At 38.9% G+C, this 19,813-nt stretch overlaps 1 protein-coding gene and 1 long non-coding RNA gene across 18 annotated transcripts in view; one reads left to right on the top strand and one right to left on the bottom strand.

Annotated features, from left to right (window-relative positions):
• LOC104001599 (uncharacterized) lies at nt 1-5,425 on the bottom strand. Its single transcript, XR_001708105.4, has 3 exons — nt 2,099-5,425; nt 1,362-1,428; nt 1-1,056 (listed from the first exon to the last, which is right to left on the bottom strand). It is a non-coding gene; the product is annotated as an uncharacterized LOC104001599 (long non-coding RNA).
• The window catches only part of MDM1 (Mdm1 nuclear protein), a 39,121-nt gene continuing 23,555 nt past the window's right edge, over nt 4,248-19,813 (top strand). For 4 of the 17 annotated variants that reach the window (XM_063786893.1, XM_024347933.3, XM_063786892.1 and 1 more), the window contains exons 1-6: nt 5,517-5,685; nt 6,692-6,806; nt 10,906-11,270; nt 14,686-14,853; nt 16,292-16,395; nt 16,474-16,573. In XM_063786893.1, coding sequence (XP_063642963.1) covers nt 5,668-5,685; nt 6,692-6,806; nt 10,906-11,270; nt 14,686-14,853; nt 16,292-16,395; nt 16,474-16,573 — 870 coding nt within the window. In that variant the 5' untranslated portion in view covers nt 5,517-5,667. Of the gene's footprint in view, nt 5,451-5,498; nt 5,686-6,691; nt 6,807-10,416; nt 11,271-12,351; nt 12,487-14,685; nt 14,854-16,291; nt 16,396-16,473; nt 16,574-18,838; nt 18,970-19,813 lie in introns of those variants that run through there. The other 13 variants (XM_054664489.2, XM_024347931.3, XM_024347928.3 and 10 more) reach the window with 7 other exon arrangements.

Raw genomic sequence — 19,813 nt, 5'->3', positions numbered from 1 at the left:
GACTTAATCTGCAGTTATTTTATTTATTTATTTATTTATTTATTCGAGATGGAGTCTCGCTCTGTCGCCCAGGCTGGAGTACAGTGGTGCAATCTCGGCACACTGCAATCTCTGCCTCCCGGGTTCAAGCGGTTCTTCTGCCTCAGCCTCCCGAGTAGCTGAAACTTACAGGCGTGTGCCACCATGCCCGGCTAATTTTTGTATTTTTAGTACAGAAGGGGTTTCACCAAATTGGCCAGGCTGGTCTCAAACTCCTGACCTCATGATCCGCCCGCCTCAGCCTCCCAAAGTGCTGGGATTACAGGTGCATGTACATTACCCGTGATAAAAGAAATATTTCAAAATTTATTTTGGCATAAAGGTAGAGATTTACAAGATTCTTAGAAAGGCTGATCTGACCTTAAGACACAGAATCCGATTTGATGAGATGAGAGAATTCATGCTTTCAAATCAGCAATTAGCAATTCTGGAAAATATCTGCGTCCCTGTGAGGACTTTTCAAAGAGATGGTGATTTAGGACAATAAATAATCAATGAAGAAAAGGAAAGGGAATTCTTAGAACAGAATCATACAGTGAAGGTATTAAAATGAAAGAAATTTTGTGCCCCAAATGTATTCCCTGGACCTTGTTCAGCTGCAGTACAACATTATTATTATGGTATGTGAGGCTTGCCAGTGGTTTATGCCTTACTGAGAATTACTTTACTCAGCCGTGGCCTTGTATGGTGAGGAGTCCTTTCGGCTCACCAAAAAGAGAGAAAAAAAAAAGTCCTGTTGTCAAGAGAACCTGGAGTCCCTCCAAAAGGTGCCCCACTGATTCAAAAGCCAGACACTCCCTTGTCAACAAAGGCATTTCACGGCTAAAAGTCTGGAGGGCAAATTGCACTTGGCTCATTGCTAAGTCTTAATCATAGAACCTATTTATTCGATTCTTACTGACATTAATGTGAAGTATCAGCAATTTTGCTTCTCAGACAGAATCCATGGATTTAATTGTCATTTTTTTTAGTTGTGCAATCAGAAATTCATTCATAGGAGGAAAAATCAGCTAATACCTATGGAAAAATGCAAAAGAAAGCGGTTGTCAGACTGATTGCTTTTTGGCAAAGGCTGAGCTCAAGATTTACCAATGAAAGCCCAATTAAATGTGACCTGAGAGAATGTTAACAGAGCTAAAGAGCATTACTAAGCCCAAAGACTGGCATTTCAGTTACCTTGTAAGGTATTTCAGAGAAAATTACATATATGTAAACACAAGGCTGTGTATCACTATATTGATAAAACAGTAGTTTCTAAAACAGCTTTACTGATTTCCGAAGCAACAAGAAAAAAAAAAGACAACAGAAAGCAAGTAATTTACCTTTTTGGGAACCGATCTTCAGCAATGTTAGTTGAATCTTCTCAAGGAACATCTGGCTTGGATTCAGCTACCCAGGGCAGAACAAAAAAAGTGAAAGGCCTCTAGATCAGGTGTTTCCCAGGATGGAATTTAAATTCAGCTCCTTTATCCTGCCTGCTCTTTAATCGTCTATCTTAGATCAAACTTTCTGGCTCCAGGTTTAAAAGCATCTTTAGAATACCAAGGTGCTCACATTTAGCCCCTTTCTCACTTTCTCCTTTCTTTTTATTTTCTGTGTTCTTTGTGTACTTATTGATCCCCCATTAGAAGATTATAATTATATTTGAAGACAGGGGCTATGTCTTATTCATCTTTGTACCTCCCTTCTTCAACCCTCGTCTGATGTATTTGCTCATATACACTTTTCTTTTGTTAAATAAAAATAAATATAGTTAGAGGCAAATACAAATTCTCCACTGTTTCAACTGCTACTGAGAAAATGATAGGAGATTATTAATTTGTGAAGTGGTCAACTTCCTTTTTTAATAGAATGAGTAGTAGATGAGGATATTTTATATTTCAAGTGCAAATAAAATTTGCCTCAAAGGATTTTGATATGTTTTTGTCTCTAAAAGGAGCAACAGCCTTATCGTGAGGTATATGTCAAGATAAATCTAGAAAGGGCCGATGGAGTTATTTTATTTAAGGAAAATAGCCTCAGTGGTAACTATCAATAACTTAAAGTTTCCATATCTTACCAGTAAACTGAATAAAATGCTCTTTTCTTTATAGCTGCCGCTAATGGAGTTGGACTCATGAGTGAGGGAGTAAGTGCCTGTGAATGACATCATTATGCGACATCATAGGACAGTTTTTTCTTTCTTTTATTCACTCGTCTTTCTTTTATTTCAACTGATGGTATACCATAAACAGTCTTCTAAGCCTTGCTTCTTTTCTTTGAGAGTCTTCTATGTTAGCTCATAAAGAGGTGCTTCTTGCTTGTTAGGGGTTGTATGGAAGTGTGCAAGTTAATAAGCTGTTGCATGTCAGTTCTAGTCTCACCCTTCAGACTCTGCAAATCACATGGCCAGCTCCCTGTTATGTTTGCCAAGAAAGGAAGCTAGGGAAAGACTGGGATGCTCTGTTTTGCTTGCTGTTCCTCCCCGCAGCACCTGAACAGTGATCTTCTACCCCACAGTGGCAGTTCATTGCAGTCTCCAGCTTGTCTCTTTTCCAGACGTTCCCAGAGAGTCTCATTTTGTCCCCTCAGAGGCACCCCACCAGTGGGGCAGTGGCCCTTTCTCAGCGGTCTGACCAACTCCAGGAGGCCTCTCCTACAAACCTCCGCATTCTAGTAACCTCAACATTTTCCTTTTGTTCTCTCAGCCTTACAGTATGAGCTGCTTCCTGGAGTTCCTCTTCTTTATCCTTTTGGCTTTAAGTTCTTCAATAGCTAATGAACCAATAGCTTATATTAAGTTCTCTTTGTTGAAATGCCTTGTGTAGGGTCTGTTTTCCTAGCTGGACCTAACATATCCATGCAGGATCAGAAGGCCCAAAGGAGCAGAACAACCTGCGCTACTCTTTGGATTTGGATGAACCGTAATGTATTTGACTAGTTCTCTCTAAATGGACATTTAGGTAGTTTTCAACCTTTTGTAACTAGAAACAGTACATTAAACAACTTTAAATGAATATTTTTTTCACATATGTGTGAGTCTATCTGTAAGATAAATTTATAGAAGAGGAACTCCTGGATCAAATTGCCAAAATGCCCTTCATAGAGGTTGTGCAAATTCAGTCTCTCACGAGCAATAGACAGAAATCTATTCCTATGAGAAATAGAGAAATCAACAAAGGGAAGAGTGAGCCAGGTGTGATACCATTGTCCCAGTAAGAGGGCCTTAGCTAGTGGAAGAGAGAAGCATAGCATGAGATCTGTCACTTGAGGAATTACTTTTTGGCTTAGACTGCACGGGCTTCATTTTGAGCCCTTTGGCGATGAGAAAGGCTAAAACACAAATGAAAAGAAGGCTCTCTAAGACATAGTGTTACTCACTTCAAAGAGGGTAACGCAAAAAGGAGAGGTGCTTTGCCATAGATTACCACCAATGCCAGGCAGTTTGAGGAGTGGCTGTACCCAGTTGCTGTGCCCAGTGGAGACTCAGTACCAAGCTAAAGTGGCTGTGATAGCCAGCAGCAAGAGTGACACCTACAGATGCATGGCTATTGGAACAAGGGGCAGTGCTGCCCGGCATACGCTATGTGGTTGCTGCGAGCACATGTGAAATACCTCCTAGGGACTCCCCAAAACATGGGTGGAACTTTGTAGGGTACTGGGTACTGTTTCCTGCAGTAGCAGAGAAGATAAGAGCTGGTAAAACACAGGCTACAAAACTCATTTACTAAGGTAGTCACTTTTTTTTTCCCCATTCCTATATCTTTGCCTCTTAAACTTGGGTAGGCTTTTGTTTAACAATAGCAAAGTAAAATCTTCTTCCTTAAGTCTTTATGATACTTCTCTAGCAAGCCTGGGATGTGACTGAGTTATTTTTACAATCTGCTGTTTGGTTTTCCTGTCATTTACTCCCTGCTCAGCAGAGCTCTTCTGCAGTGATCATTGCCCTTGTTTAGTAGGCAGGCTACATTCTACACACTTGCTTTTGCTGATCTCACCTTAGCATTTTGTGGTAACAAAGCTGTGTGCACAACCAAAGTTGTGCCTTTCTTACTCTGTAAGATGGGCTGCCTTCCTGCAGATGACTTTTGTTCTATGTTCCACTGTGTCTTGTTTGTGCCATTCTTAATTTACACGACAGAGATGCTGTCATCACCAATTAACATTAATCAAGGGCCCCCTGGATGCATGGCTGCATTGGGACTAATTTAATATGCTCTTTGTTCCAGATATCAGGTGGCTTCTTCAAATGAATTTTTAAGTATCTCGATGATGATGAAGAACAAAGACATCAATCAGGATTCAGGAAGACAGCTTTTGCGGAAAATGCTTAAAGGGAAGCATCAAGGATTGGTGTTGATATTTGAAAGTTTAAGAGTGGTATACTTTTATTCAGTCAACACATGCCAAATGTAAAAGGCACTCATTTGTTGTTCCTGGAAGAAGCCTGGCAGCATTCCATTCAGACATCTGCCCTTTCATCGTCCCACTTTTTACTTATTGCAGTCCTTTCAGTCTGAATATTTCCTCCTGACGCATCTTCTGCCGTCCGAAATGACTCCCTGCTCCCGGATCCTGTAGCCCTTATTATTGACACCTTTCATTTAGAAATTTAGCACATGTCACATTACACCATTATTGAATAAATAAATAAATGAATAAATAAATAAAGATGTATGTCCTTCCCAAGTATATCAGAGAACTATCTGGACAATTTCTTTCTTTCCCAATTCTCAGAATCAGCAGTATTCTGTCAAGAAACATTTATCGACGATGATGGCAATAGTCGATTAAAATCAGATGAAGTTTTATTTTTAAAAAAAGGTTGAGCGGAGAGACAAGGCTGAAGGTTTGGAAGTTGAGACAACCATCTTCAATAAACGTTTTCTCATCTAAGGGCTGTATGTACATCATTTTGGGGAAGGTAGAGATTGAGGGAGGAAGAACATCACTGGAGGAAGAGACAGCAGTTTGTCTTTCGAGTTTCAATAAAGTTTCAAAAATCCTGCCTAAGTTATATATTTTTTGGCCTTTCCCTTTTGATGTGACAATAAACTGTAATGCGGCTGTCGTTCGTACGAACCGATATTCAGCAGAATAGATCTGAGCACTTTCGGAAAAAGAAGCGTTCGGTTTTGTCATAGATTTTAGCATGAAGAACACACTTTGACCTTTGATGCTGTCAAGCACCTGGGCCAGCGAGGCTGGCGGCTGGCGAATTCCACCAGCAAGCAGACGCATTGCTGCGCAGGACCCGGCGAACCGGGGACTGGTCCACCCAACCCAGGAAGGCACCCCCGGGGTCCCGCCCAGCCTGGTTCCGGGAGCCTTATTGGCCGGCCTTCCGCCCGCCATCTCTATCAGCCCCAGGGATTTGGCAAGGGAGGTAGGCGGCTCCCTTTCGGCCACTCATTGGTCAAATCCTAATGGAGGTAAGGCACTCTGCGAGTCTCTATTGGTCCCTAGGCTCCAAAATGGGCGGGGAAAAACAGACCGACAGGGCTCTAGGGGGGAAGCGCGGAGTGCGCCGGCGCGTAGTCGGGGACGCCGGGCCGAGGCTTTGCTAGGGAACACTGTTATCGCCCCGCCCCCTCGGAGCTTTTTGTCCAGTAAACTGTCGGAGTAGCGGGGGCTCCGGCGCCGGGCGACATGCCGGTGCGCTTCAAGGTGAGGCTGGGGTCCCCGGGCTGGAATGTGGCTGGGGGGAGCCACGGCGGGGGAGGTGTGGAGCGCCGAGGTCACGCTGCTTTTCTGCGCTGCAGCCCTCTGCCCGGCGGAAGCTGCCAGCCCCAGGGCCTGCTGGAGGGGCCCCAGAATCTGCCCGCCGCCTCTTAACCTAGTTCCCTCTCCGCTCACTCACATTTGCAAGTTGCAGTGTGTCGAAGAGTCAGGTGGTGCGAGACACATTTACTTAGGGGGACTCAAGAGGAGTGGAGATGGGAGGAGGTCCCTTTGCGAAGAGAACTAAAGGCGACTTCACATTGGGACACCTGTGGCCCATTTAGCTTAGCATTTAACCCCCATTACCTTTAAAACTTTAGTGTATGTGGCTTTTAAAGGCTTGAGAAATGGGTTCTTAGTAAAGACAGCGTATAAAGAAATACACATTTTTCATCGTTGTGCATTCTTAGGGTATGTTAAAAGTTCCAGGTAGCTGGTAGCTGTCAGGGACTAGCACCCTGCAACTTAACAGGTGGCCACAGCGTCCCACATCTCCTGACTCATTTATCTTAAAGGCGTGTATTCAGAATGGAAGGGGAGTTTGCCTTTTGTTGACTTTATCAAATAGCAAAAGGTCCTAGGCATGGTACATAATATTGTGTACTCGGTGAAAACCTGGGATAAATCTAGAATGATGAGAATTTAGATTGTCATTAGTTATCCGACAAGAACTCATGCTTTGGAATCAGATAATCAGTGAAAGGGTAACCTCTGAGCCTGGAATTCCTGGTAGCATCTGCCTCAAGTGGTGTTGTGGATTAAAGGATATAACACGTGTGAACTGCTTAGCACAGGGCTGGGTGAATATTAGCTCTTATTAAGGAGCTCGTCTGTGTTTAATTTTCAGTCTTAAGTCTCTTTTGGGAGGTTCAGAAATTATTTTTCACCGATGTCTGCTTTAAAACATCATTCATTAATCGGACTGTACTCAAAAGTGTACTTTGCATTACAGGGGCTGAGTGAATACCAGAGGAACTTCCTGTGGAAAAAGTCTTATTTGTCAGAGTCTTGTAATTCCTCCGTGGGGCGAAAGTACCCATGGGCTGGACTTAGATCAGATCAATTAGGTAAGTTGAGCAGGCTAATAGCCATTCTAACCTGGGCTAAGTTTATAACTTGGGCCAAGCCGTTATAACTTGGGCTAAGTAAACCTTGGGCTAAGTTTACCAAATGATATATTAAAAGTTCAGTTGGCCTGGTTGATTTATTCATTTATTAATCAAGTATTTATTGAAGGTTTACTATGAGCCAGGACTATTCCCAGCAGCTAGTGTGGCAGGCCAGGTTTCACTAATGGAGGCCTCCATCACAACTGTTTCGGTACTGACTGAGTGGTTAAGTTAAATATTGAAAGCTAAAAAAAGCCAGTGCCCTTACACAAAGGCTGGGATGTCACAAAAGCCCATCAAGAGTATTGCCTAGGCCTTTCCTGGGCCGTAAAGCATGACAAAATAAGGAATTCTTAACAGGATCCGTTTAGGATTAAACAAGTTTTACTGGGGGTCTGCAGAAACTCCCCAGGCCTCCACAAATTTATTGGCGGTCTGAAGGAACTCCTCAAACCTCCGTGACTCAGCAGGAGACAAGATAAGGGTAATCAGCCCAGCACCTAGACCCATTTAGATTAAGTAAATTTACTGATGCTCCAGAAGAAGGTCTTCAGGACTCAGACCTTAGTTATAGATTAAAAGAAGTTAATCACTTATATCCTTAGATGAATGCACACTTACACGTAGACATATAGCTTAGAAGGTATATAAGCTCTGAAAAACTTTGTAATTTGGGGTTCGTCTGGTGATAATTTGCAGGCCTTCTTCTCGTAACCGGTTATAGAAATAAAAACTCTCTTTCTCCCTAGTTCATCTGCATCTCGTTATTGGCCGAGAGAAATAGCAGCCTGACTCTCAGTTTGGTATGGGAACGCTAGGGATATAGCCCTGAACCAAAGTCCCTTAACTGTGGAGAGAAACAGTAAGCAAGTCACTCAATAATTAAGGGAATTTCAGGTTTTTATATAAAATTGTAGGGAAGTGTGATAGATAACATGCGGGAGGAGTGGATTGGAGGGAAAATGCTTTAGATTAGATGGTTGGGAAAGGCTCTTTTTGAGGAGGTGATATTTGAGCTGAGACCTGAAAGCTGAGGGGACAATGCTGGGGAAGAGTGCTCCCAAGGTCTTGAGAAATGGAAGCTTAGGGAGATGAGGTCGCTGCCCCAGCTTTACAGCTAGTAAGTGGCAGAGCCATGATTTGAAATCAAGTCTGTTTTGTGCAAAGCATGTAGTTTCAGAGGTCATGTTCTTGTTATCACACATGCCTCCTCCCTGTGTCCCAGGGAAGTCAGAGTCCTGGGCCAGAGTTTCCCAGAGGGTGATAGAACAGAAGGGAGACAGACTGACCTCATTATACCTGCTTATTTAATTCTTCCTTACTAGTATATTAGATCTCTGAGAGTAGGGCTCTGTCTTATTCACCACCTTGTTCCTACCCAGTACCTAACACAGGCCTTGGAACATTCTATTGCTTCTTGAAACTATTTTTTGAATGAATGAATTAGCCTAAATTTGAATCTACAATAGCTGTGTGATGTTGGGCAAATTGAGCTAGTTTCACCAAGTGAGATTTTAGGAAGCCTGTTGCATAGGATTACTGGGAGGGTTTAAATGAGATGTTGCCTATTAAGGGCCTGGTTTGAGTACACAGATCAGTGCTTAGTGTCCCACATGTGATGTGTGCGAGCATGGCATGTAAGTCACATAAATGTTAGATGTTTGAAGCCAGGAAAAGACTTATGGGTAGGGTACCAAGCCTGGAAAGTTAGTAAGATGAGGAGGTATTTTCAGAATTTGGTCTAGAGAACAAAGGGAAGAGTGGGCAAGAGTGAGTGTCTCTTTTAGAGTTCCTCTGAAGCATCATGATCTGACCCAGCGGCAAACTTCAGAGACTGGGTGTCCCTGCTTCTCCGGCAGGGTGCTAGGAAAATCCCTCTGCTCATAATCCTCTTTTTACAAATGACCAGAAATTCCACATATTTGAACCTCCATTAGATTAAGAATCCAAATAAATCTCTGTTTAAGCATAGATATCCCACCCTGCTGAGCGCCTACGGGGCTATTATGACACTGGAAAATTCATTAAACTGGGTAGTTGTCCAATAACATTTCAGCTTAGATCAGCTGCATTTGAGGGGAAGGTGATGAAATGAGACCATGAGAGCAAAGCCACCTTAGAGCATGGTATATAATGAAGGAAGGAATGGACTGGGGGGGAACGTTAGTGGGGAATTTTAGGTCATGGGGAGGGACTGAGCAAGAATTCCAGAATGCTCAGAATAGGAGGTGGGAGGTTAGCAAAAAACAACAGCAGTGTTACCGAGGATGGCTGTCCCTTCTTTTAGAGTAGTGTATTTTTACCCTGGGGATTTGCTGGTGCTGGGAGACAGCAGCAGACCACTTGAGAATCTTCTTTCATTTTGCGCTTCTACCAAAAACCTGCCTCTGTGTTAAAGCAGAGAGGAGTCTAATTAATGATCTTCAAGCTTTTTTGCTTTTATACTTCCTAGAAAAATTTAGAAAAACATTGTGCTTCGTCACACATTTCTAAATTGCTATTTTTTATAATAATTTTTTAAGAATAGTTTTGAATGATAGAATTTCTGGTATATTGCATAGTGCTTATATATTTTACATATATTTTGTAAAAACTCTGGAGCTGCCAATTTAGCCCATTCAATTTTTGGAAAATGTTTATCATACAATTGGCAAAGTCAGTATTCATTGGCAAACTAACCAGCCAAATTAGAATTATTTTCTGTGAGAAAAAGTCTGTTTATCTTTAATTAAGGTAAATGTGTTAATATGCATATGTACATTTCACATGACATCCCTCTCATATCTGAATTTTAATACTGAGAAGGTAGATGGAAAATCCATGGAGCTATATGAAATAAGATGCTGTTGCTTTGTTATTTCTAATCTCTGCCTGCTTTGCTTTGCTGTCAAATATTCTCCCTCAGGGATATGCTTTCTTGAATTGTCCCTTTGTTTGGCTCCCTACCCCTGAGGTTTTGTTCTGCCTTGGGCGGATGCACTGGAGTAAGTTTCAGGCTGGTTAAGAGGTGTGTCTTTCTTCTGTAAAGTGGGAAAAAGGAGATTATGAAAGGGGCGGTGGGAAATGGAACTGCAGATGGCAGATGCAGCTCTCAGGCAGATACATCAGCATCAGGCAAGAGAGCACATGTGGAGGTGAGGATCTGGAAAATGATTCCCTTAAGCTGCCCACTTCTGTTTACCCTCCTGAAACATCTTTGTGTGCCTCCAGACAGATATCCACCCAGTGTGAAGACCTGTGGTCTAGGGAAGCCTTTTAAAAGGATAAGGACCCGGGGTGACATGGCCAAGACATCTACAATAGAGGCTAAGGAGCCCTGGGTTTTACCTCATGCCCAATTTTCTTTCCACCTTCCCTTTCCATTCTGGTCTTAATCTTCCTTCTGCACCCTGCAACCGTCTTAAAGAATGGCCCTAAACTAAGGCAGTCTCTCAGTGGCTGTCATTCTGCAGAGCTGCTCTTACCTTCATAGAAGGTTAAGTTTTTGGACATTTGCTTTCCATACAGAAATATAGAGAAATTGTATCTTAGCTGTTGTTAAAAGGGCTTATTCTTTTTTAATTCTCAGGAAATCAAGGCAGATGTAGAACCAAGATCCAGCACAGTGACATCTCATCCCTTCTCATCTTGGTCTGCTCCACATAAGAGAAGCTTTGTGAAAAGTTCCAAATTTTGACAGTACCAGGGCCCATTGTTCTGTTAAGTAGCACAGGAAAGTAATTAGAAACGAGGCAGCATGTACTGCCTGGCCTGCCAGGTCTATCACGTTGCAATTCTAGTGACTTTTGTTAGGATAACTGGAACATTTTGTGACCCCCCGATTTTTAATTTTTTGTTACGGTCAAATTTTTAATGCTTTTAAAAGCAAAATTAAATATTTTATGTTGAAAAGCTGTACTTTTAAAATCCTATTATCTGAAGGATATTGTGTGTATATATAGGTACATATATCTGAACTAAATTTAAAATTTCATTTCTCCTCCACAAGTGTTCTTAAAAGTTGTCTTTGTAACTTTTTGCTTTAGTAGCTACTATTTTTATATACCGTGTTTTGTAGGCATCACGAAAGAGCCAAGTTTTATTTCAAAAAGAAGAGTCCCTTACCATGACCCACAGATTTCAAAATCTCTGGAGTGGAATGGAGCTATCTCAGAGAGCAATGTGGTTGCATCACCAGAACCAGAAGCCCCGGAAACACCAAAATCACAAGAAGCAGAACAAAAGGATGTTACTCAAGAAAGAGTTCACTCACTAGAAGCTTCCAGGGTTCCCAAAAGAACCAGATCTCACTCTGCAGACTCCAGAGCTGAAGGGGCTTCAGATGTGGAAAATAATGAGGGTGTAACAAACCATACACCAGTTAATGAAAATGTGGAACTGGAACATTCTACCAAGGTTCTTTCAGAAAATGTAGATAATGGGGTAGGCATATTCACTGCATTTCTTTTCAAAAGCATAGAATTCTTTATTGGTTTCATCGTCATTTCTGTAATATTACATTTTGTGTTTCAGAATTTTCCATTGTTGTTTTCTTGTCTAATGTCTATAAGAATAGTTGATAACAGGCTGTTGACTTTAGTTATTGTGAATTAGTTCTATTCTGACTACTCGCTATTTTGTAGTAGTTATACTATGATAATCTGTTTATTGGATGGACCTCCTGCGTCTGGATTTTATTCATCATATATTAGCACCTGAGTCCTCAGGGAGAGATCAAGTTGAGACAGAGAAGGGAAGTAGGCCCTTACTTCTGTCAGGGTGCTGAGCTGACTTCTACCTAGCCCCTTTTCAGTTTCTTATCGTGTACAAGAAGACAAACAGAAACTCAATTGATGAAACGCAAAAGGAAGGAGAGCTCTGGCTGTCTCTCAGAGATCTTGCATTTCTGCTCTCTTATGTCACAGCTGGCCTGTAGCAGGTCCCTGTGAGCACATAAGCAGAGGCTGCAGGAACTTGCGTGGGGATCTCAATGCTTTCCACATTTCTTTCTCCATTCTGTTCCACTGCTCTTCTCTGGTTCATGTCCACCACTGACTGGGACCCTGAAGAGGCATTTCAGAGTGTTGGAGAAGAATCTGTAGCTTGTTGAAAAAGCTGGGGGCGAAAGGGAACAAGGAAGGTGATGTGTGAGTCTGGCAGGCAGGAGAAGGGGTGTTCATAGAAGCAGTGTGCAGGTGAGGCAAAGTGCTGGGACTTTTTGGTAATAGATTTAATTATGAATGATTAGTAGGAAAGGACTGAGAGTATTATATTTTTCCTGGGATGCCTAATAGTCCTTTGATAGAAAGGAATTTTAAATAGTTTGACACTTGAAAAAAGATACTATTTATAAGTTGAAGAAAGTTTGCTGTACCACAATGCGCATGTAGTTAACAATTTTGCACTGTAGATTTAACATTTTGTTAAGAGGATAGATTTCATGTTATGCATTTTTTACCACAATTTTTAAAAAGTTTGAATAGAAATTTTTAATGTCTTTGAGTGGATTTTGTTTTTTGAACAGTTGGATAGACTTCTGCGTAAGAAAGCTGGATTGACTGTTGTTCCTTCATATAATGCCTTGAGAAATTCTGAATATCAAAGGCAGTTTGTTTGGAAGACTTCTAAAGAAACTGCTCCAGCTTTTGCAGCCAATCAGGTAGTTTAATGGATGTAATACATTTCTGAGTACCATTATCTTATCTAGTAATGTAGATTTACATAGAATTAAGAGTTGAAAGAAATTAAGTACTTAAGTAGCCTGGAGGTAGGTTCTAGAAAACCAAAATGAGAGTTTTGCTAAAATCATCCTATTACTTATGATTTATGGTAGTAATATTATACTGTCCTAGGCCTCTGATGATCATTGTTGCCAGATGCAGCACATATACTAAATATGAGACAGGGTAATGAAAACTTGGGGAACTGGTAAGTTTTTGCATGCTACAAGATTTTTTTACTTATTAAAAAATTATTAAATTGATTTTATTCTAAAATGTTGTGTTTTGTTGACTAATATATTGCATGTTTCCTGTATTCTAAGAAAGGCGTAACTGCTTTGAATATTTAATAAATACAAAATATGTTGACAGTAACACAAGATACGTAATTTTGTCCTTGTATCAGACAAATAGTAATAGGCATTGTCGGTATGACTATATTTGTAAAATTCAAAAGCTGTAATGATGTGGTATTAGATTTCATTATACTCCTGCACAATTTTAGTATTGAGATACCATTACTAATAGATAGTCTGTTGTTTTACTACCTTCATCCTTTAGGCAGTTCTTAGGCTTTAAACTCTCATTTATGTTCTTAACAGTACTTCTAGGCATAGACAGGAAATACCTCCACTTGGAATATCCCCAGAGACCTGTAATGGCTTAGTCTGTTTTTTCTTCTGGTCTTTGTGTTTTTCTTTATAAATACACACACTTTCACACACCCTCACATTCATTTTCTCCTGTACGTCAGCATTCACTTGTATATTGTGTATAGCCCTAAGAACTGACAGGATAATTGGATTCAGCAAGACAATAACATCTAGTCATCTTACATTAAGATAAAAAAACACCAGTGATCCTATAAATTGTGGCAGCTTTGGGCTTAATTATTATTCAATTTTTAAAATACCTTTGAAATTTATATAACATTTTAAGAATCTGTGAAGTAACAAAGTGATAAATACCCTTTATTAACCTAGTAAATAGGATCAGTACTTCTTTTGCTTGCCTACAGGTTTTTTTGGAGATTAAGTGTACCTAAAACATTACTTACAACCTGAAAATTGTAATTATTCAGTTTTTTATAGAGTATTTGACCTTTAAAATAGAGCTGATTCAAATCAAAGCCCTATCATCATCAAATAGGGCTTTTACATGTCAGTGAAAGCGTTGTGTAGAACGTTACTTTTATAAGAGAAATCACTAGCGATATATTCAGTAGTTTTACTGCTTTCTTTAATAAGTGTTTCACATACTTTTTTAAGAAGGAAATGCTCATGGTTAGTTCAAAGCATACTGAATTCAGAGTCTATGGATTGAAGAGCTTTGAGACAGCTTTCAATGCTTGTTGATAGGAAACCTCTAAAAAGGTTGTTCATTTCATTTTATCAGACACCTGCTTTCTGAAAGGATGGCTTATATTAATATGTAAAGGAGTCAGAACAGTTTTTGGTAGTAAAGTCCTTGAGGTTATACTGTACTCAAAAAGATAAACTGTTTAGATCTGATCTGTATGAAGATGTACTATCCAGCATTACAAAGCAGTAATATAACTTGACTGAGTTCCCCATCTTTTCCATTTGCTTTCCTTGTAATCAGTGGTAATATGCCGTGAAATAGAAACCATATTGTGAAGTAGTAAGTATAAAAGGAAATATTGAACAATAGAAGTGTAGTAATTGCTCGGAACATTTTCTTTGCCTTAATAAAATACGCTGAAAATAAGCCAAGGGAAGAAAAGCTAAACAAATTGAACATATTGGGTATTCAGAAATGTCAAGAATTTTCTATTAAGGCAGGAAGAAAAAAAATCATGTCAGGGAGGAAGAAAAAAACCTGTGGAACTGACAACAGAGTTGCCTTAAAGCTAATGTCTGTGTCATATGAAAATATGCCAATGCTTATTTTGGTTATAAGCTATATTTTGATTACAAAACTATTATTCAAAACATAGTAATGAGTATATAAAGTTGACCTTTGGATGTTAATAATATATGTGAAATGAAATTAAAATCATATATAACTTTGCTATTTTTTTGTCCTGTAATTCAACTTTATGTTTTGTTAAGTAATTGAAGACCAAAGTTCCGCATATTTAATCAACAAAACTAAACTAAAATAATTTTTGTTTTAAGGTTTTCCACAATAAAAGCCAGTTTGTTCCACCATTCAAAGGTAACTCAGTCATCCATGAAACTGAATACAAAAGAAATTTCAAGGGTTTATCTCCAGTGAAAGAACCAAAATTAAGAAATGATTTGAGAGAAAACAGAAATCTTGAAACAGTGTCTCCTGAAAGGAAGGTATTCATCAACTTTTAACCTTACAAAACAAAATCCCCATTATTTTAGATTCTCCACGTTTTCGTTTACTTACTACCACCTGGGAGTTTTTGGTTTTCACTAGTTCATTAATTCATTTGTTCATCAAATGTTCATTGAGCCAGCTACTAGGAGCAGACACGGGTTGGTACTGAGAATACAAGGCTGGCAAATAGCCCCAAGCAGCTCTTGGGCTAGTGGGGAGACAGACATAAATAAAAATGATACAGCATGATGAGTACTTAACAATACAGGAAGTAAGTCTAATAAGTTTAGTATCAAAGTCAAGTAAGTTTAATATCAAATGACTGGATTTACAGTAACCTCCAGGGGTAACAGTAGTGATAGAAATACTTACTTTAAGTTATGGAAATTAAACACATACATACTTATATGTATTTTATTTTTATTTATTTTTTTCGAGACAGAGTCTCGGTCTGTCGCCCAGGCTGGAGTGCAGTGGTACGATCTCGGCTCACTGCAACCTCTGCCTCCCAGATTCAAGCAATTCTCCTGCCTCAGCCTCCTGAGTAGCTGGGACTACAGATGCATGCCACCATGCCCGGCTAATTTTTGCATTTTTAGTAGAGATGGGGGTTTCACTATGTTGGCCAGGCTGGTCTCGAACTACTAGCCTCAGGTGATCCGCCCACCTTGGCCTCCCGAAGTGCTGGGATTACAGGCGTGAGCCACCATACCCGGCCATCACATGTATTTTAAACCAAAGCTTTAGCATGCCAAATTATAGCCAGTATCATTCACATGATTTACCTCAGAATATACAAACAACTGCTTCTGTGTGATATTACAGCCATTTAATTTGCAGAATCAGGCTAACATGATTATAAATTACAGGTAATTGGGGTATAAATACTATTTTTGAATCTCCTGGAATGTTGATACCCGATACTTTATGGGTCCTAAAAATAGAAAGTATGTAACTACAAGTAAATAGGACTAAAAGTAAAATGATTTATACACACACACATATATTAGGCCTATGATATTATTGGAGAAAAAAAGAATTGTTATTCAGTAAAGCGATTTGGTAACTAATTCATCAGGATCTTATGTTTAATTAACGCAATTGTAAATTTAGAATATCAAATTCAGTATGTGGTAACATTATTTAGATATGTATTTGTTAACTTAAAAATTTTCTTCTTTAGCCAAAGATCTAAAATCTTTATTGTGAGAAAATGAAACTATATCCTCAGCTAAACTTCAAAAATAACTAACCAAATATACTAAAAATTTCAAAACTTCTTTGTTGATTTCTTATGGTTTTTGTTTTCTTTAGTATCTAAAGCTTCTAAAAATAGAAATGTCATTAAATATTCAAGTCTAACTTTATAACATGCATGTTTTCACTTTAATGTGTAACATCTTAAGCATAAAACTTAAATTATTTCCATTTCAGAGTAATAAAATAGATGATCATTTAAAATTGGAAGCAGAGATGGAATTAAAAGACTTACACCAGCCTAAAAGGAAGCTTACTCCTTGGAAACATCAAAGGCTTGGGTATGTATTTTAATAGGAAAATATGGTATTTCAATGATTAACATGGTGAAATATTTACTTTCATTTCATTTCTATTAGGAAGGTGAATTCCGAATATAGAGCAAAATTTCTGAGCCCAGCTCAGTATTTATATAAAGCTGGGGCTTGGACACATGTAAAGGGAAACATGCCAAATCAGGTGAGTGTACATGACCTCAATAAGCCTACATGTTCTTTCAGCCTCTGTTAACACTTTAATTTCACAACGAGTTCCTTTTGGTAATAGAGACCACAATTTAAAGAAGTATGATATAATAATAGCACTAATAGTATCAGGAACTTACGTATTAGGATGTAAATTATCATCTTTTTTTTAATGCCACTGGCTCTTCAGAGATTAATATTTATTGAGGTCTTTTAAGTTTAATGCTATTTACCATCAAACATTTGATTGTGTTAATAGAGTCAATTTATAGAATTGTATCATTATAGATTTGATTATTTCATAATCTCCAGACCTCCACTGTCTCAACTGAAGATTAATTTTCAAGATTAAATAATTTATCTGATAGTGATGCCCATTGTCAATGTGTACTATTACAGTTTGTAGGCAAAAGAAAGGTGAAGTTTGTGTTGTTAGAGGTGTGAGCTACAGTTTTGGGGTACTCTGACTTGGGAGAAACTCTGGGGATCTGAAGATAGGTTTGAAGGGAAGGGTAATTCTAGAGTTGAGAATTGCTACTTTAGTACTAGCTTCTTATACTCAAGGGATAGAGAATGGAACCTTTTTGTTATTGTATTAATTAGCATCTTTCAAATCATATCTTGACTTTTTTTTGCCTTTTCTGTGAGAACAAGCTAAATTAAAATGTTTCTGTTTAGACATAAGTAAACATCCCACTTCCCCCTGTCATTGTAAACAGAAGGATAATTTGGATGGGGAATGAGTCTTTTATTTAGCTCATTACTTAAAACCATGGCCCACAATTATATGTAATCAGCCTCTGGGGGAAGGGGCTGGTGCTCGGGTGCTCTGAGCTGCTGGTTCTTTGAGCTGCAGCTCCCAGACATATGTCCTGGCGACTGCCATGCTGTCTGCATATTGTTTCAGGAGGTCACTTGATTCCTTCCACCGTGGCCACTCTTTTGCTTTCTTTCTACTTCTCTATTTGAGCACGGCCTGAAGACAGCACAGGCAAAGTAAAAGACAAAGCTCAAAGCTGTCCCGGATATTATCTGGGGCAATGTTCATATATTCACCTTAGTGAAATCAAGCTAAAACTAGGAGCATCGAAAGCACCCATGATGGAAGAAAGGCAGTGAGTCAGCTAAACTCTTGAGCAGTTTATGACCATCCCAAGTCTTGGCAAAGATCTCCCTGACTGAGGAGTCTGATAGTGGGAGTGAGGAAAAGCAGGACAGAGGCAGAACAGTATGTGTGGCTGGTAAATTGATGTCAGCCGCTGGCCTGTTGTGTTTAGGCGTGACACTAGGTTGAGGTTATGAGAAACTCTTTGTTTTGAAGACTGTGTTTTCTCTGAGATTTCTACACTTGATCTCAGCCAAAAGGCCGAGCAGCGATTTCTTTAAACTAAGATGAGTTTAGGCATCAGAACTAAACATCTAATTGAGAAGATTGTTAAAACCGAAGTCATAGTAAGATGAGATTCCTTATCCTGCCTTGATGGAAGAGAACATTGTTGTTGTCAATTTAAGATAGACTTTTCAAGGTTTCCTATTATGATATCTTGGTAATGCAGCTTTTTTTGCTTATTAAATACTATAATGGTGGTTGTAAATATTTAAATTAGTGGTGGTATAGTTTGCCTTAATTTCTTTGAGAAAAATAATTCAAAAAGTAAATTGAAGTTGAAAAAGAATAAGAATTTTTAGCTAAGAAGTCAGTGATCATTGATGATAACAGTTTTAGTTGACCAGGTTATAGACATTTAATATGAGCCATGTTTTACTTATATCTCTTGGAAGTCATTTACTATAGGCATCTGATTATGAGGTTCCTAAATATAAGGTACAGTACTCCTTCATTTTCCCACTCCTAACGTTTCAGGAAGGAGTGTATTCACACTCCTCACATGCACTCAGACATAAGTGACTTTGTTGTTGGAATATTAACTCACCTTTTGAGTCACATTAGTTTTCGAGTCCATATATCATCTTCATTTCTTTCTATGTTTGAGATACTTTTTGAATCTGTTTATAGTCTAGTCACTGGAAATTCTATGCTAAGTCCCAGTTACCTCTCATAGAGCGTTAGGGTGGTTGGTTTTATTTGCCCAGTGGTTGTATGTTTGTCATCTCCATTATAATAACCACTTGACTATTGCTTTTTAAAATGCTCACTTACGGGATTGTTTCTTAATAGTCAGCAATTAGAATTTTTTAGGTTCTATCCTCAGAATAACTACTTAGTCTATGTTAAACTTCTTTTTTTCTTAATTGTTAGGTAATCTTTTCATCATCGATTGGTTGAGGTGATTTTATTCCAATGTGTCTTCCACAAATAGGACTGTGTTTCAAGATAAAGTCCTGCATTTGAGAGATGTCCTGTAATTTGACAGACATTGTAAAGACTAGGTATAAAGTGACCCCTCATTTTGGGGGGATGGTTTTTGGGTAAAAAGAGTTTTTATCCCCAGTTTCTTGAGTTTGAATTTTCTGCATGTTTTAAATAATTTAGTTGAACTCTTAATTTGGACAAAGAAATTCAGAAAAGGAAACATTCTACTTATAATTGTATCATAATATATAATATGATAACATTACTTGGCCCAGAAAGGTGTGTGTATGTTGTTTTGAGTTGGGAATGGTTTATTTCTGTCCTTTTTGGTGGCTCTGGTAGTTGGCTATAGGGATTGTTCTATTTAACATTGAGTTCATGCTATTGATTTTTTTCCTCCTCTTTTTAGTAGAACATACTACTTTGGAAAATGTCAGCCTTTTAATTTTTCATCTTAGTTTAGGGCTAAAGATATTTAAAATCATATTTGTAAAATATAATATTAGCACTGAGATTAATAAAGATTGTTAATATAGTAAATTTAAAGCACTTAGTTTTAAATGTCAGTAACAAATAGAACTGAATAAATCAAAGTCCTCAGAATTTTTATGAAGTATACTCTCCCCCTCCTTTCTAAATAAAATTGACGTCAAATAAAACTGGATGACTGTGTACATGGAGGGTATTCATCCATCCTTTCATTCATCATGCATGGATAGATGCGGCTGCCTCTGCTGTCCCTTCCACCCCCACTGCCCCATCACTCTACCCAACACAGTGCAGGACTGATTGGTCCCCCTTTTGAACTACTCCTTCAACTTACATTTCATTTCATTTGCTTATTATGGCATAGACCGCCATCAGTATTATGACAATTTATGTACAGGTTGGCTCACTGAGTGCAGGGAGTTTCTTGCTTAT

The sequence above is a fragment of the Pan troglodytes genome, chromosome 10 (assembly GCF_028858775.2).
Source record: "Pan troglodytes isolate AG18354 chromosome 10, NHGRI_mPanTro3-v2.0_pri, whole genome shotgun sequence".
NCBI classification, from domain to species: domain Eukaryota; kingdom Metazoa; phylum Chordata; class Mammalia; order Primates; family Hominidae; genus Pan; species Pan troglodytes.
The sequence above is the reverse complement of the archived record's forward strand: the minus strand, read 5'-3'. Positions and strand labels throughout refer to the sequence as shown.